This window comes from Carassius carassius, chromosome 35 (assembly GCF_963082965.1).
Source record: "Carassius carassius chromosome 35, fCarCar2.1, whole genome shotgun sequence".
NCBI classification, from domain to species: Eukaryota; Metazoa; Chordata; class Actinopteri; order Cypriniformes; family Cyprinidae; genus Carassius; species Carassius carassius.
This window is the reverse complement of record NC_081789.1, coordinates 2,728,877-2,748,148: the sequence shown is the minus strand read 5'-3', so window position 1 is coordinate 2,748,148 and position 19,272 is coordinate 2,728,877. Positions and strand designations below refer to the sequence as shown.

The 19,272-nt window shown below is 37.2% G+C and overlaps 1 protein-coding gene across 1 annotated transcript in view; it reads right to left on the bottom strand.

Moving 5' to 3' along the window:
- Window positions 1-1,013: 1,013 nt before the first annotated feature.
- fars2 (phenylalanyl-tRNA synthetase 2, mitochondrial) overlaps window positions 1,014-19,272 on the bottom strand; it is a 133,667-nt gene continuing 115,408 nt past the window's right edge. The window contains exon 7 of the mRNA XM_059524267.1: window positions 1,014-1,642. Within this exon, the coding sequence (XP_059380250.1) occupies window positions 1,504-1,642 (139 nt within the window). The 3' untranslated portion in view covers window positions 1,014-1,503. The remainder of the gene's footprint in view (window positions 1,643-19,272) is intronic.

Genomic DNA, 19,272 nt, shown 5'->3' with positions numbered 1-19,272 from the left:
TTAGAAAAGCTTGGGGTCAGTAAGATTTTTCAAATGTTTTTTGAAAGAAGTCTCTTTTTCTCACAAAGTATAAATGGTAAAATCTTATTTCAGTTTTAAATAAGTTTTCTGAGTGAATCTGTGTTAAAGTGTAATCTATTTCTGTGATGCTCCGCTGTATTTTCAGCGTCATTCCTCCAGTCTTCAGTGTCACATGATCTTCAGAAATCAGAATAATATGATGATTTGTTGCTCAAGAAACATTCTGATCACTATTATTAATAATGGTATTTAAAAATCATTGTTGTGCTGCTGAAACTTTTTTGTTTTTGGAAAATGTGATACTTTTTTCAGGTTTATTTGATGAATAGAAAGTTCAAAAGGACAACATTTATTTGAAAGTGATTTATCTTATAAATTTATAACTTTCTCAATCACAGATAAATTCAGTTACTCCCAAAAATATGCACCGTTAATAAGTATTATATGTATTATATATATATAAAATTAAGACACAGCAACACAATTACATCTCACACTTTTATTTTACCACAAATGGTGACCTGCCTCCCGTTTGCCATTTTACTATGGAGTGACTTTGAGGAAGCGTTTAATTATCTTGGTAATTTCCAGGCAGCAGCTCATTACAGGCTACCTCATATCATCCTTAAGAAAACAGAAATGTAGAAATAAGAGCTCTAGTTTCCTGCTTATCATCAGGCTGGCACAGATCCAGGTGCATGAAAGGCCTGTTCGATATCTGTGTTAAATCTGGCTGTTTGGTCCATTATGAAGTTTGTGCCAGCTTGGGAAGTTGGAAGAATAATTCAGACCTAGTGAGGTTATTATGACCCAAAGGTTGTTTCAAGGTCAAATTTTGCAAATGTTTAAGGAACGATCGTTCCTAAACTTGAATTCTGTCATTATTCACCCACTCTCATTTCAAACCTGCGTTGTTTTATTGCAGTTTCAGTTTAGTGTCTACGTCTGTTAAGCTCCAAAAATGTATCATAAAACCTCTGCAAAAGCTTCAAAAATATAGTCATCCAGATCGCAAAAATTTAGTTTTAAAGGGATGGTTTGTCAAAAAAAAGAAACTTCTGTCATCATTTGTGCCCGTTTTAAACCAGTATGGAGCACAGTGGAAGTCAAAAGTCAATGCGATGGAAATCAATGATCACCAAAACTGATTGGTTACCAACTTTCTTCAAAAAATATCTTCAGATTTATGTCAATACAGGTTTGGAATGACAAGAATGTGAGTAAATGATGACAGCTGAACTATCCCTTTCATTATGTTTTGTTTGGAAATAAGCTGCTGCAAAATTCTCCCTATAGGGACAGAATGGTGAGTAAATAGAGAAATTAAGTGTTATCTTAAGAAACTGCAGATGGAGTCTCTAACTAAGTGTAGGTGTGGCTGAGAGTTTCCACATTATAATTAATCACCACAGAGAGATGTGACTACATCTGTGAATCCCATCATGGAAGGTGGAAGACGCTCATGATGGCTGTTGGGAAAGCTCAGTATCTTCCCTGCGCTCCAAGCTCTTTTTCTGCTGCCTGCTCAATGGCTCTGTGGATGATACGCACTTCTTCCTGGGTCAGAGTCCTCTCCATGTGACGATATGTGACACGGTAACAGTGGCTCACTCTCTTAGTCCTAGGAGAGTACGAAAAGAGAAAAAGATTATTTAACAACAGTCCTATATTAACCATGAAACTGATCACCAGAAAAATTACTTAAAAGTCTTCTGAAAAGTCATAGCTTACCACACAGTTTTGTGTGATGAACAACACTGAAGTTGTGGTTGCTGTTCAGCACTAAAACTGGATCTTTTTGTCAGTGTTATGAACTTGTGGACCGGATCAGTCTTTTCATGAACCAGTCAGATCAGTTTTATGCACTGCACAATTTACTGAAAAGATTTGCCTCAAATCACCAATTATTTTGTTCTTGAGGGGGAAAATATCAATAATAATAATAATAATAATAATAATACATTTCAATCTGTTTTTCAGTGTAAGTTGCAACCCAGTCTCACTGAAAAAAAAGAGATTTTGTGCAAAATTATGTTACATTGCTTCTTGCACATTTCGCGGCACTTGTTATGTCCAGTTAGTGGCACTAAAAGCACGTTCAGTTTTACTTATTTTTAACAGATGAACATGATTCTGGCAACATTTACACTGGTTGTTGTATGTAATCTCTGCAATTTGGAAATTAAATGTCTGGTGAGTGGCGCTAAAAGGTTAATGCTCTATCAAGTTTGACAATAATGCACCACCTGCACGAAATCTAACCAATAACGTTAACAAAAGCAAACATGAGATAAAAACACATTTGATGAAGCAAGCATGCCATTTTAGCTTGCTTTTGCAAGATGTTGAACCCTTTTATAGTGAATCGTGTTTCATTGAACTTGTGCCTAAACACTACCAGGTGTGCTACCGAGCAAGTTTACAATATTAGAAAAGCCATTGATATGGAGCTAGTTAAGTGATGCACACATCAAAATGTATTAGTTTACAAATAATGAACAATGGTAAAAGTTTAAGAGGTCATAAATAGACCTGTGCAAGGAACCGCCTGAAAATAAGTCTTTATTAATCAATTATGTGACCCGGAATTTGTGTGAAAAAGAATAAAAGCTTTTATTATTTGATTGGCTCTAGTGGTTACTCCACCTGGAAACTGCAATAAAAATTATGTTCAGATAATTCAGAAGACTTGTGCACATTCCATAGGTTACTTTTATGGTGCTTTTTTGGGGAATGGAAAAGTGCTATGTGAAGATCCTTCAGAATATCGTCTTCTGCATTCTACAGAAAGTCAGTTAAACATGGCTGGATAGTGAGTAAATGATGGCAGAATGCAAGTTTTTGTCTAAACTATGCCAGTGATATTCGATATTCAGTGATATTTCTGCACAAATAAGTTATACAACAGTGTATGTGAGGTCAAGCTAATACATGGATCAAACTCATTCAGGGAGCTGCCAGTCAACAAACTCTTCACACATGCAGTGTTCCTCGTCTCAGGGGAGCAGCTGGATTAACAAAGAACAAGAAACTACAAAGTTTTCACTTACACGGTGCTCTCCAGGGACAAGACCAAAGTCAAGCGTGATTCCTTCTTTATTGTGCATGCTGTATGTAAGCAAGACTGAGGAAAAAAGCCAAGGGTTTGGACTCTTTATTGAGCAACGAAGTGAAACACAATGGCTGACAGGCAACTGCAGTAAAGCAGCTGCTGGGATTCCAGTGCAGACCAACGGGGAGTTGCGAGGCTACATCGGATTCACTTTGCCGATATTGGATTTGCAGTCAGCAGGCCCGGTGCCCACTGGGATGTAAACTGACATAATAATGCATCAGAGAAGCACCCTAAGAGTCAAAGATCTCCAAAATTTTTGAACTGAAGTTAGAGCTTTTGCTATTTTTTTGCAATCCTACAGCTGAAATCCTCACGATCTAAGATTGACAGAACGGTGGAAATGAAACAAAACAACAGCTTATAGAACATTTAGCATTATATCTATGCATATGTAATCATTCTAGATCTGCCGTTATAACTTAGAATCACACAGAAACATGAGCTCATAAGTAGTTGCAATAATAAAAATAGTAATTAAATAGTAATGCAGTAATTATAAATCATTCTAATTTGATGATTTGCTGCTCAAGAAACGTTTCTTTCAAAGCTTCTGCATGTCATCACAGTAATCTGTTTGTATAGGGATAAATGTGTATCTTTCTCTTTAAATATTTCTTTGTATAAAAAGTAAAAGGTTAAAGTGTAAATGCTGTGGCACATCCCGCATCTCAATATCAATACGGTCTCTCTCAATAAAATCGCATCCTCACAGTGAAGAAGTTATAAATATCCAGCAGATGAGCGTGATCCCAGGGGAAGCTCATCCGTAACTGATCGACACACAAGGAATGATCATACCTGCTGCTGCTGTGTGAGAGAGATAATTCATCAAACCACAGTTAGTGTGAACAAAGGCAATTAATGTAAACCCTAGATCGACTGACAAAACACTGACATAAATAGACAGCTGTAAAAAAAAGACAGCTAAGAATAAATCTGTGAAACGTGACGGCTTTCCACCCACACATGCTGTGGAAAGCGTTTCTGCGAACGTTTGGAGCGGTCGGCTGGCGCACGCGCCGTCTAGCAGCCAGAGATCGTCTGCGAGAGCTGCATGAACGCAGAGTCTGACAATTTTAGGCTATCACCAGCTGCAACTGGGACATGTACATTTTCACGCTTCCCAAACAGCCAAAGTAGATAATTGGATAAAATGATTTTCATCCAGGACTCAAGTTTCTTTCTTTCTTTTTTTTTTTAATCATTCTTTTTATTTCTTACATTAGCATTATAGAAGGAAAGGAGTGCTAAATTGGAAAGCTAGTTTTAATATGCTTTATATCATGATACAAGCAAAGAGTTAAACTATGGTAAAGCTATTTTTAAGAAAAAAAAAGCTATCTACTTGCTACTAAAAAATAGCATTTTGGTACATAAATAAATGTCAGCTGGAATAATATATATATATATATATATATATATATATACACACACAAACTCACCTAAAGGATTATTAGGAACACCATACTAATACTGTGTTTGACCCCCTTTCTCCTTCAGAACGGTCTTAATTCTACGTGGCATCGATTCAACAAGGTGCTGAAAGCATTCTTTAGAAATGTTAGCCCATATTGATAGGATAGCATCTTGCAGTTGATGGAGATTTGTGGGATGCACATCCAGGGCACGAAGCTCCCGTTCCACCACATCCTAAAGATGCTCTGTTGGGTTGAGATCTGGTGACTGTGGGGGCCATTTTAGTACAGTGAACTCATTGTCATGTTCAAGAAACCAATTTGAAATGATTCGAGCTTTGTGACATGGTGCATTATCCTGCTGGAAGTAGCCATCAGAGGATGGGTACATGGTGGTCATAAAGGGATGGACATGGTCAGAAACAATGCTCAGGTAGGCCGTGGCATTTAAACGATGCCCAATTGGCACTAAGGGGCCTAAAGTGTGCCAAGAAAACCTGCACGCAAGCCTGCACAGTGTTAACATGGTATGATGGATCCATGTTCTCATTCTGTTTACGCCAAATTCTGACTCTACCATCTGAATGTCTCAACAAAAATCGAGACTCATCAGACCAGGCAACATTTTTCCAGTCTTCACTGTCCAATTTTGGTGAGCTTGTGCAAATTGTAGCTTCTTTTTCCTATTTGTAGTGGAGATGAGTGGTACCCGGTGGGGTCTTCTGCTGTTGTAGCCCATCCGCCTCAAGGTTGTGCGTGTTGTGGCTTCACAAATGCTTTGCTGCATACCTCGGTTGTAACGAGTGGTTATTTCAGTCAAAGTTGCTCTTCTATCAGCTTGAATCAGTCTCCTCTGACCTCTAGCATCAACAAGGCATTTTCGCCCACAGGACTGCCGCATACTGGATGTTTTTCCCTTTTCACACCATTCTTTGTAAACCCTAGGAATGGTTGTGCGTGAAAATCCCAGTAACTGAGCAGATTGTGAAATACTCAGACCGGCCCGTCTGGCACCAACAATCATGCCACGCTCAAAATTGCTTAAATCAGCTTTCTTTCCCATTCTGACATTCAGTTTGGAGTTCAGGAGGTTGTCTTGACCAGGAACACGCCCCTAAATGCACTGAAGCATCTGCCATGTGATTGGTTGATTAGATAATTGCATTAATGAGAAATTGAACAGGTGTTCCTAATAATCCTTTAGGTGAGTGTATATACTGTATATATTTTATTCATAATTTTATTTTTATTTAACATTTTCGTACAGTATATATGTATGTTTGTATGTATGTGTGTACAAACAAGCATACATACATCAACAAACACGTCTGTTTTATGAGCAGAGCAGTAGATATCTGGCATGAAAGCAAAAACAAACTAAATACAACTAGAAAACAATATATATTTCAGTACAAAAGAAAATGAAACTGCAGTGTGAGGACTTCTGCTTGGGGACTCCAATGAATTGAGTCATTTTTTGAACCATTTAATTTGCATGAACCATCTGAATGATACAATTATTTAAAACAAATCATCCGTTTCGATGTTTCATACGAGAGAGAGGGGATATTTTAGGAGAATTTCTTGAAATTCTCTCAGCTAGAGCTGCAGGCGCAATACAATCCGAGATGTCACAGAATCTGTCAAGCTGCGTGGCTACTTGTTGAAAAATGTAGCTTGTTACTGGACGAGCTACATTATCATGAAAACTGAAGTTAGTAGCGTTGCTATTTTTAGCTAGTTAAACCCAAGGACATGACAATGTGTAGCAAGCAAAAGCTAACAAGACCCAAAAGAGAGGCAACCATGTTAAACATTTCACAGAACCACAACCTGATTTTATGATTTTCAGCTTCAAAACTATGTATGTAACGAGTCAATTAAGATGATGTTTGGAGCTATTATGTTTTTTCCATCGAGGTTTATGGTTTATGCATAGCTTTCTCTGTCTCTTCGGCTCTGTCTGTCTTGGTAAAAAGAACAGCTGACATTTTCAGTGAACACACAGGTGTTCAATAATTCAGTGGCCACACAGTGATCCAAACACGCACAACAATTCCATTTTATTGGAGCTGACTCTGTTTTATTGCCTGGCAAAATTTGGTGTGGGAGTCGGCAGGAGCAGTTATTCATACAGGCTTTGCCACGAACGGAAAGGTGTGTGTGACAAACTGCGACAAGGCACATGAGAGGAAAGAAACACACACAACGACAACAGAGCACAGATATGAAATCTGTTCAGAGTGACAGAAGAAGATTTTTTGTTTGTTAGCTGTTTATGATCAAATTGCAGGAACCTGATTCCACTTGACATTGATTAAGTTAGTTTTATCAAACCAAACTCTAAACAAATTCTCCATGTAAGAGAAGACAGAACCCTCATATGTAGTCTCCTTTGTCAAAGCTGGCAGTGCAATCTGTTTTCTTGATTAATTTGCCAGAGTTTGAGCTTGTGGTACCAAAAAATACTATTCCTTTCCATGGTGAATAGCTATTTATAAACTGAACCAAGCTACTCACATTCTATTTTTAGTTTATTATTGGCATCGATATAATTTTTAGATGGCTATTTTACACACACACACACACACACACAAAAACTGTCAACTTCTTTTTCCTACCTTCGATCAGGGATGTTTATAAATCTCATGATAAAATTCCATGAAGCCTTATTAAACAGCTTGGTAACATGATAAATGAAACACTGGTATGCTCATTTTCAGCCCATGTATTAAATGTGCAAATATACCATACATAACTGACAACACTATAGAACTGAACAGATTAAGCGTTTGCTTGCCTTTCACAGCTGTTGAAAGATTAAGTGAAAGTGAAAGTGAAGTGACATTCAGCCAAGTATGGTGACCCATACTCAGAATTTGTGCTCTGCATTTAACCCATCCGAAGTGCACATACACAGAGCAGTGAACACACACACACACACTGTGAGCACACACCCGGAGCAGTGGGCAGCCATTTATGCTGCGGCGCCCGGGGAGCAGTTGGGGGTTCGATGCCTTGCTCAAGGGCACCTAAGTCGTGGTATTGAGGGTGGAGAGAGAACTGTACATGCACTCCCCCCACCTACAATTCCTGCTGGCCCGGGACTCGAACCCACAACCTTTCGATTGGGAGTCTGACTCTCTAACCATTAGGCCACGACTTCCCGATTAAAAATTGATTGAAAGATTGAAAATCTTCCAGAAACCCAATATGAAGGTCGCACACCATAAGCTTTTAGTTCAGTAAAGCTGAACTAGACAATGTTTTAAACTATTGTTGTCACAATGCTGAAATTTCAGTAGTTGGAACAAATACTAGTAAAGGTCATTTACACTACACTAATGTACTAAAACAAAAACGTTTTACTTTTTGAAAAATTTCAAGTGCAGACGATCCTTGTTTACATGGATCCATGGAAATGACTTAAACACTGTTTTATACTGTACATACCAGGCCAGTAGTTGATGTCAATTTATAAAGAAGCACTACATGTCTGCGCACACATTTATAGACTGAACATGTAATATGCACATGCGCGACTGCACCGTTTACACAAATTTGTTGAAATGGGGTGATACCGGAATCGTTTTCAAAAATGTGCACCTGCTTTAAAAAAGTTTGCATTTCAGGCCCCCAAAAACATCATCGCAGTTTAAATTAACAGCCAAATGACATCAAAAGTTTTCTGTTTATAGTATGTTGAAACCGTGGTCATAGGCGATTCGTAAAATGTAAGTCTTTAGATACCGCCACTTGAGTGTCAAAGCATGTACAGGCAAGACAAATGAATCCCTGTGTCTCCTGATAATGTATTGAGGTCTTATGAAGAGAAATGATCAGTCTGTGCAAGAAACCAAACATTATTTACAGCATTATTAGATGTAATCCATTGCTTAAGGCAAACGGTCCAGAGTGTTATCTGGTTTGTGAGTGAAACATTCTTTTGAACTGGTTCTTTTAGTGAACTGTACTAAATCATCTCGGATAAAAGACAGATGAACTACTGATATGCGCATACGTGAACCGAGCTCTTGAATGAAGGGGCCAAATTAAAGTTTCTATGGTTTCTCATTGTTTATGTAAAAAGGTGAGCTGATGAAGAGAAGTTTAGTTTATTTTCTTTAGACATGTAAAACACCCCCATTTCACAGCATAATTGGGTGCTTTAATAATATAATTATGTATACAGTATGTTATTGCATAATTACTTTATCAAACTAGTGAAGCAGTTCACTGAAACAACCAGTCGTGAAAAAGAATTGTATTTCCCCGTTTGCCTAAGGCTCTGTAAATACAGTTCAGTTTCTTGCACAGATCGATTGTTTCACTTCATAAGACCTCAGTACATCATCAGGAGCCATTAATTTAGTTTTGCCTGATATGCTTTTTTGACTGTCAACTGCTGACTTGCATTTTATGAATCACCAAGGACCACAGTCTCAGCTAAAAATCTTAATTAGTATTCTGCTGAAAAAAAAAAAAAGTCAACTACAGTACATCTTGGAAGGCCTGAGGGCGAGTAAATTAACATTAAACTTTCAATTCTGCGTGAACCTTTCCTTTAATTATTTCCTTTATTAGCCAACAAAAGGACATGACAACAGTTACAAAACAGATAAAGGCAGATCAAGTGTAAAGCAAAACATTTCAGAGCTGTTATGTCATGCATTTGCAGAATATCAAGTGGACGTGAAAACAAAGACACATTGAAATATATGCCAAAATGAAAAAGCACGCTTCACGTCCTCAAGAGCCCAGCAGAAAGCTAAAGGCCATGGTGACAGTGAGCAGTGTTTTTCCATGCCTTCTAGGCTCACAGGTTCTGTCACTGTGAGGAGCTGTAATATCAGGGCCTCATTTCTGCCGAGGTTTCAGCCTGGCCTTTGCCTCTTCATCCAGTAATTGGGAGCAGTATTCCAAGACACTGCCTGACTACATGGTGCAATTTAATAGACACAGGACAGACACAGCATGACTTTCTGTTCTAAGCTTTAAAACCATGGCAGCTTTTGTTAGACATCTAAAGACAGAGGTAAAAAGTATACTTTTCCTTGATTTTTTTTTATTGCATTATGCAGCTATATCTGCTGCTAATTCATTTTAATGGATTTGGTTTACGGGCCTCGGTGGTCTCAGACCAACCGTTTGAAAAATAATGATTCAGTCCAAGTAACACATTTGCATACATTTGCATCTTATATTTGTTTTTAGTTGTCTCTTTGTTCAAATCTTTGGATTTTTTTGTTAAACTAAAGTATATAGTCTAAAGTATATAGGTTGTCTCTTAGAGAGCCTGAAGATTTTTTTTAAGGCTTTTGTTAAACTTGTCCAAATGAAGCTTTTAGCAATGCATATTACTCATCACAAATTAAGTTAATATATTTATAGTAGGAAATTGTAAAACACATACATACTGTACATATACATACATAGCATTTTAATTTCATTACACATAAAGGATGAGATTTTCCTTCATGTAAGCCATTTCTGGAAGCACGCCTATCTCATGATAATCAGCTGATTTTCAGAAAGGCTGAGATTCTGAAACATGACACTCCCTCCTGGTTACAGCTCTCAGAAGGGAGGAGAGGAGCAGACAGAAAATCCAGTCAATGGGCCGCTAATGATTTTAACCAGGGAGTGCTGTGAAAATGCTAACAGAGCCAGCACTCAAGCAAAGTGACTTCCCATGGAAAAGAGGGATAATGTTTTAGCAAATGTGCAAGTTTCCTCCATTACCATTCTCTACACAACAAAAACCCAAACTGAACCCCCCACCCCCCCCCAAAAATGAGGAAAACTGATTTTAGGTTCAAATGGAAAGTGCTCTACTGAATGCACTGCTCTCTTCTGATCTCAGTGATGAGAGAAAAAAAAGACATTTACTGTTCACCATGTTATCCATTTTAGATTGTCATATAGTATGACATTTATCAAGTATTTCATGTTGCCTCAATATTAGGCCATTAAAACTGCATACATGTAAAAAAAAAATGTAATATTAATGAATGTATATAATGTAATAAATTCAGTTATAAAAGTAATTGTAAAAAGTGGAAAAATATTTTTTTTACCAGTTATTAATAATTAAATTTCAACAACTTATTTATTTGATAATTATAACTGTATAATTTTGAAATGATGATGAAAATATTAAATTATATATATATATATATATATATATATATATATATATATATATATATATATATATATATATATATCATAATTTTTCAGCAGTATATTTACTACCATTTAAATGTTATCTTTGTAGAATATGTAAGAAAGTTACATAACAAACGTTACATATTTATGGCTATTTACCTTCACTAATTAATTTTAAATGGCCATGTGGTACGATTATTATTTTATTTTTTTTCTCATGGTATTCCAGGTAGTCTTAAAGCAATTATATGTATCACTGATATCAGTTTAATATTAATAACCATTATTGTTATTTATTTAATAATTATTAAATAATTATATAATACATTTGTATTATTTAATAATTATAATACACTTTTATGAAAAATATATGGTTAAAAGTTTAAATAAATGACTACCTATTACCAGTTGACCTCTATAAAATACACAAAGTTACCTAACAAGCTTTACATATTAATGAATAAAAAGATCAAGTGAAATGGCTGCCAAAAGCAAAATACTAAATGTAATGATTTGAGAATGGATTTATTATTTGTGGACACACGTCACTAATGACATCCCACCTCCAGTAACACCTCAATAAACGCACTGCCATAACTAGGATTGGTAGCTAAGAGGATTTTGCTTCGACTTTCATGGCCTCTGATGAAAAGCCACACTATGAAAGAAACAAGGCGAGATTCTTTCCATCAAAGGCATGGCGGCGTTTCTCTCTAGCAGCACGGAAGGACTGAAGAACTGAAGAAATCAATTTGCATTCCATTAAGAGTTGCAGACTTCAGCATCCAGATCCGCAGCAGAAGAGCCTCTTGTCTGTATTAATCCAACAACTAATTTATTTTCGAACCTAACCTGACATAGGCGAGGGTAATGGAGAGCACCTCTTGTTCTACGCGTCAAGAAACCGGACGTGTGGATGGATGCAGGCTATCAAAGACACTTGTGAGGTCATGTCTGGTTGGATGTTACATAAACACAAATAGGACAGCACTTTACTTTTTTATTTAGAGGAGAACAATTCTCCTTATCCAGTCTTGAACTGTCCCTGTTATTTAAGCTGAGTTTAAAAAAAACAACATCTGTAGAGAGACTATTAAACTATGATTAAAGGAATAACAGATTTGGAGTAATATAGAATTCAGTCACCTCCCCACCAATTGATCTTCTGCAGTGAGTGGGTGCTGTCAGTCCATCAATTAATGTCTTGTGAAGTAAAATGCTGCATGTTTGTTAGAAACAAATCAATTATTAAGATGTTTTTAACTTCAAACTGTTGCTTCCAGCTAAACTACAACTCCTCGATCATAATGCTGCTTTCTGAAAAAGTGGTCTGGTCTGAATCAGAAGAGAATTACTGGAGAAAGCATTATTATAAATTATGGACTCATATTTTAGCCACAGCTTTTTAACACACAGATTTTTCACTTCACAGGTTGTTGATTTCTTGTGATGTTTTTATCAGCTGTTTGGACTCTCATTCTGACGGCACCCATTCACTGCACAGGAACCATTGGTGAGCAAGTGATATAATCCTACATTTTTTAATCTGGTCACATAAAGTGACAAACTCATCTACATTTTGGATGGCTGGAGTGAGTAAATTTAAAGCAAATTTTAATTTTTTGATGAAATATTCCTTTGTGATTAATGCAAATCACGCTCTTACTATTATTCACATTTTCATAAAGCACCATGAAAAAGCTTTATAGTCAGACAATTTTTTAAATTTTCAAATAGATTTTCTAATAGCAATGTGAAATGGTACTCTGAATGTTTTTGTAATAGTTTTTCATATACAACCCGAATTCCGGAAAAGTTGGGACATTTTTTAAATTTTAATAAAATGAAAACTAAAAGACTTTCAAATCACATGAGCCAATATTTTATTCACAATTGAACATAGATAACATAGCAAATGTTTAAACTGAGAAAGTTTACAATTTTATGCACAAAATGAGCTCATTTCAATTTTGATTTCTGCTACAGGTCTCAAAATAGTTGGGACGGGGCATGTTTACCATGGTGTAGCATCTCCTTTTCTTTTCAAAACAGTTTGAAGACGTCTGGGCATTGAGGCTATGAGTTGCTGGAGTTTTGCTGTTGGAATTTGGTCCCATTCTTGCCTTATATAGATTTCCAGCTGCTGAAGAGTTCGTGGTCGTCTTTGACGTATTTTTCGTTTAATGATGCGCCAAATGTTCTCTATAGGTGAAAGATCTGGACTGCAGGCAGGCCAGGTTAGCACCCGGACTCTTCTACGACGAAGCCATGCTGTTGTTATAGCTGCAGTATGTGGTTTTGCATTGTCCTGCTGAAATAAACAAGGCCTTCCCTGAAATAGACGTTGTTTGGAGGGAAGCATATGTTGCTCTAAAACCTTTACATACCTTTCAGCATTCACAGAGCCTTCCAAAACATGCAAGCTGCCCATACCGTATGCACTTATGCACCCCCATACCATCAGAGATGCTGGCTTTTGAACTGATCGCTGATAACATGCTGGAAGGTCTCCCTCCTCTTTAGCCCGGAGGACACGGCGTCCGTGATTTCCAACAAGAATGTCAAATTTGGACTCGTCTGACCATAAAACACTATTCCACTTTGAAATAGTCCATTTTAAATGAGCCTTGGCCCACAGGACACGACGGCACTTCTGGACCATGTTCACATATGGCTTCCTTTTTGCATGATAGAGCTTTAGTTGGCATCTGCTGATGGCACGGCGGATTGTGTTTACCGACAGTGGTTTCTGAAAGTATTCCTGGGCCCATTTAGTAATGTCATTGACACAATCATGCCGATGAGTGATGCAGTGTCGTCTGAGAGCCCGAAGACCACGGGCATCCAATAAAGGTCTCCCGCCTTGTCCCTTACGCACAGAGATTTCTCCAGTTTCTCTGAATCTTTTGATGATGTTATGCACTGTAGATGATGAGATTTGCAAAGCCTTTGCAATTTGACGTTGAGGAACATTGTTTTTAAAGTTTTCCACAATTTTTTTACGCAGTGTTTCACAGATTGGAGAGCCTCTGCCCATCTTTACTTCTGAGAGACTCTGCTTCTCTAAGACAAAGCTTTTATAGCTAATCATGTTACAGACCTGATATCAATTAACTTAATTAATCACTAGATGTTCTCCCAGCTGAATCTTTTCAAAACTGCTTGCTTTTTTAGCCATTTGTTTCCCCCGTGCCAACTTTTTTGAGACCTGTAGCAGGCATGAAATTTTAAATGAGCTAATTAAGTGGATAAAAGTGTAAAATTTCTCACTTTAAACATTTGCTACGTTATCTATGTTCTATTGTGAATAAAATATTGGCTCATGTGATTTGAAATTCCTTTAGTTTTCATTTTATTAAAATTTAAAAAACGTCCCAACTTTTCCGGAATTCGGGTTGTATCTGCCACTGGCACATCTTACAGTACACCAAATTATCTGACATATTTTACCCCACTGCTACCTTGTTGGAAACAAACAAACTAACAAACAAAAAACAACATTTAAAAAAAACATGTCTATATAGTATTTATTAATTTTTATTTCAGTTTTTGTTTTATAACATGAAGTTAAACTAAATGAAAATTTGGCATTGGCAACTAGATTAAATTATTTATTTTTACATTTAATATACCATTTATGTATTTTATTTCCAGTATTTATTTATTTAGCAGGTATTTATTTATTGAAATGTTTATTTATGTATTTATTTTTAATGGTTTTAGTTTTGGCAAACTATAATAAACCTATGGGCCCTGTATGGTCTCATGTATAAACCACCAAGTTTCTAGGATAAATAGAGTGGCACATCTTACCCCACCCACCTTCACCTACTTATGATTAACTAATAATTGCAGGTTTTTAGCCCAATCAGTTTAGCACACAAACACACAAACCTGATGCTCTGCTCCAGTTCTGTACTCCGCCCTAATACGTGCTCCCATCCACATCAGGGGGGACAAATAAAAAAGAAACAACGTTCATGAGAAAATAATGAACCTTATTAAAAGGAAAGTGCCTTGGATGATGGGAAGAAAAAACTTTGGGGAGATCAAATTAAAATTCCAGCTCGGAGGGAAGTCTACAGGCAGATAAGGAGTCACTGAATTATTAAGATCTCTGTCATAAATTCGGGGAAGCACCTCTATCAATGGAAGAGCTCTGGAAGGTTTATGGCATGGCTTCTTCAGTGCACCTGCCGGCTGGTCTATAATAAGAATGAAAAGTGTGCTGCTGTTGAAAAGGAGTGATTCTGAGCCACAAAATAAAGATCTGTGATGTTCAGTATTGTCACAGGCTTATTGCAATAGAAAACAATGTTAATGTAGGTGAGGAAACATCACAAACACTTCATGTTCAAGCACATCTGAGACTCTGTACACAAAGCACTAGGATCCAAATGCTGATGCGTGCTAATTAGTTTGGCTGTTTAAGTGTGTGAGTGAGTGAGTGAAGTGACATTCAGCCAAGTATGGTGACCCATACTCAGAATTTGTGCTCTGCATTTAACCCATCCGAAGTGCACACACACAGAGCAGTGAACACACACACACACACTGTGAGCACACACCCGGAGCAGTGGGCAGCCATTTATGCTGCGGCGCCCGGGGAGCAGTTGGGGGTTCGATGCCTTGCACAAGGGCACCTAAGTCGTGTTATTGAGGGTGGAGAGAGAACTGTACATGCACTCCCCCCACCCACAATTCCTGCCAGCCCGGGACTCGAACTCACAACCTTTCGATTGGGAGTCCGACTCTCTAACCATTAGGCCACGACTTCCCCTCTGCACTTCATATCTGAACCTGAATGTTTGAGTCATAACACTAATTAAGTAGAAGTTACCCTTTGTAATTATGTAAATTAGGAATGCACTGATATTATTTTTTTTGCCGATACCTATTTAAACAAATAACTATTGGCCGATTCCAATACTGATATTGATGAATCATTCATAAAGCAGTGCTTAACAACGAGAAGAAAAGTAGAAGAAAAATAAAAAGAGTGGTTCACTCCAAGCAGAATCGGTATCTGAATGTTTTTGTTCCTGCGTTCCTCTGTGAAACCCGTTGGAGTAGAAAATAATGTTCATATTTCCGGTTAATAATGTTGTTTTTAAACTTTTTCTTTTTCAATAATAATAATAATAATTATAATAATTATAATAAAGTACAGCATTAAATTTACTCAAAAAGAAAACAAATCATGAAGACAGTCTTGAATGATAAACCGTTCCTGTTATCTACAGATTTTCGAGATCTCTTCTCTCCATTTTCTGTAATTGCAGATCCAGTTATAACATCTATACTTATATTTTTTGTGGGGGATTAAAGTGTTACACCATGTGTCCCAACAAGACACGGCTCTACACGATAAAAAGTATCTTTTCCATGTTGCTTTTGTCCTAACCAGTCACGACAGCGACACCTGACAGTAAGCGAAATGGGATTGTGTTTTAGAAATGGTTTCCTCTGACGTTGTGGCAGGAACAACATACAAAATATGACAGTGATAATTACAGTAATATTCAATGTTAAAAGTGTCTAATATGAGTTTGAATATTATTTTGCGTGATGTTTATAGCTATAGCGAAAGCAGATATTTTTACTAAGATCTTGAAACTTGCACGTTAAAACTGAACTCACTTCGAACCAACATATGTATTCCATAACAAAGATGGCATCACTCACTCACTCACTCAAAACGGTTCAGTCTATTCAAATCTGAATTATCTATTTTCTGTGTTTTCTTCACACTCGCCTTTTTTTTTTTTTTGCCGGAAAATTACCAGTATCTATACTGGATGCGACAAAGCATTGCAAATAATTTGAACTTTGTGTCAGAATGTCACAAATAGAACAAGTAAGCAGTAAGTGTCATGTCGCGCTGCCCTGCATCCAGTATAGGCAGCATCACTGATTATAACTGGATTTATTGTATTAAGTTGCGCTGCGCTACTCGCGTTAATATCACTTTCTGATGCTGCATTTGAATTTTCATGCCACATTATTTGAAATTATCGTGGGCCAAACAATTTTCTCGCACCGGCCAGATCATGCCAGTAGTCAAATGTCTACTGCAAAATAAAAGCAAAAAACAACTAAAGCAACTACAGTATTCCTTAAAAAAATATGCTTTAGCATCTAAAATTCCTTTCTCCCAAGTAGCTGCTTGAGTGATTTCTCACTAAGCAGCAGTTTCTACAGGTCCAGGTAGTAATCCGTATGACAGACTTACGGGTAAAAACAGTGCTGTATCATAAATAATTATGACAAGAAGAACAAAACAATGCTAGAACAAAGGATTTATTTACCATGAAGGAAATACAAGGACAGAATGGACTGCACTGCAGGCCTGAGGGAAACATTAACATGGATATATGCACACAGGATGTATGAGACCAACAGGAAACATGGAAAGTTGATCATGTAAACATAAGCTCATTCGCCAGCAGTATTTGCTCTGATCATGACAGTCTCAGTGTTCCACTCGGCTACACACTGAAAGACTATCAATTCTTCATAGATATGAAGCCGATCCATTGAGTGTAGGACAGCCTACTCACCATCTGCCTAGCCAGCGAGTGGCTGATAAGTGAATCATGTCAACACTGTAAGCACTGTGTGGCCAACCATGTCCATCATGGAATAGCATCATGGCAGAGCCTAGTCGTATGATCATGCCTTTAGAGCTTCACCTAGACACAGTCACAAAGACTTTAGTGTCATTTCGCATTCTTGGGAAATAAAACTGAACTCCTTTTGTATCCCAAATGAAAGCCAAGTTGAATGCAACCTTCCTGAGTCAAAACGATACCGAAGGGTTAAGCTCTTTGGTCGCAATTAATGGATTTTTCCGTCATGTATGAGACAGTGCTTCCCTGCCATTGACAGAATTTTCCGCCTTTTTGTGTTACTGTTACTGTTATGTGCTAGATTGTGCTATTACACATTATACCACTGAACACCTGGATCAAAACATGGTGAAGAAGAAGCAGAAACAAGCAATTGCGTATGTAAGCAGATGCATAAGTAAAATAATGTCAACTCTGGAAGTGGCAATCTACTTCATATGTTTTTATCATCAATCTCATTCGGATCAAGAAATGAAAACGATCAAAAATGCTGGCAACTTTTAAAAAAAAGATGGAGGGGAAAGAGTTAAAGAATACATCGCCAAAATAAAAATTCTGTTATTATTGACTTACACTTGTGATTCTTCAAACCCAAATGATAGTAACATTGTGTGTACATTCTAGGACTTTACACTTTACACACAGTCCAGTAGGTGGCGGAAATATAACTTTAACATTAGTTTGAAAACAGCTATTGAGGTAACATAAGAACAAATGCCACCTACTAGACTAGAGAGTATGAATATCAACAAAGACTATGTATACCAGAATGGTTAATTCATATGAATAGGAGAAAGTTCAATGCACAATAAGTCTCACCTTTTGCATAAAAATAGCCAGTCACCAATTGACGCTTTGGAAAAACTATGTCTGACAAGCCATGCTGCTCTCACACAGTGAAAAATATATCGCTAACTGACAACGAGCCAAAAGGCAAGATCTTTCAAAAAAAGCTTTCAAATTTTGTAACATTTTTAAGATATTCAAACAATAAATACAATTTTGTGGCTCTTTAATGTGTTTTGACAAATCGCCGTATTGCCCCAGTTCAAGCGGCACATGAACCAATTGTCCTTTCATATTTACATAAAGCACAAAATTTACATAAATGAACATCAGAACAGATTATATTCCAACCACAGAAAGACGTCAATATACAAAGAGTTTTTAAATTTAAGTCTAGAGAAGTTAATCTACTCTACAGCCATTTGCAACAAAAAATGTGAGCAACTTTCCAGGAGAGTTAACATCAACAGCAGCTGTTGTCAATACAACTTTTATTTTTAAATGTTCACCAATGGGATGCACCGCCTGATACAGTGGGATACTGCAGAAAAACAACCTCCAGAAATGTCATCAGTGTCAGTGTGAACAGGGTTTTAATGTCATAACCAATGGCCATAGCACAACACCCACCTTCATCAGAAGAGCTACATGTGCATCTAATAAAATAAGTGTAAGATATAGGGGCCATGAAACATTTGTCAGTGGACTTGTTTGCTGTGCAGGGGGCTAAACTGCTGCTTGGCTTCCTGTATCGATCCAGTTCATGCAACAGTGTAATAAATAAGTTACCGTGAAGCTGCGCTCGGGGAGGCCGGATTTTCATGGATTTACCTTTATGGACCGATTCTCCAGCAGGGCCCAAAGAACCAAAGACATAAAATATATGAGCTATGTAATCTGTTCCTCCTTTCAGAGTTAAAGTGACATCTATAGCTCCAGACCAAACAGATATTGATAATGTGGGGATCTTGGGATTTGATGGCATATTTCAGGCTGAGGCCATTTTAAGAAACAATGAATGAAAATATAGTTTTTTTTTCATACAGTGATGGTAACAGCACTTGGTGAACATACATCCTGTGTTTCCTGGACATGACTTGGCATGGACTTGGCTTCATTGCCTAAAATGATAAGGTTT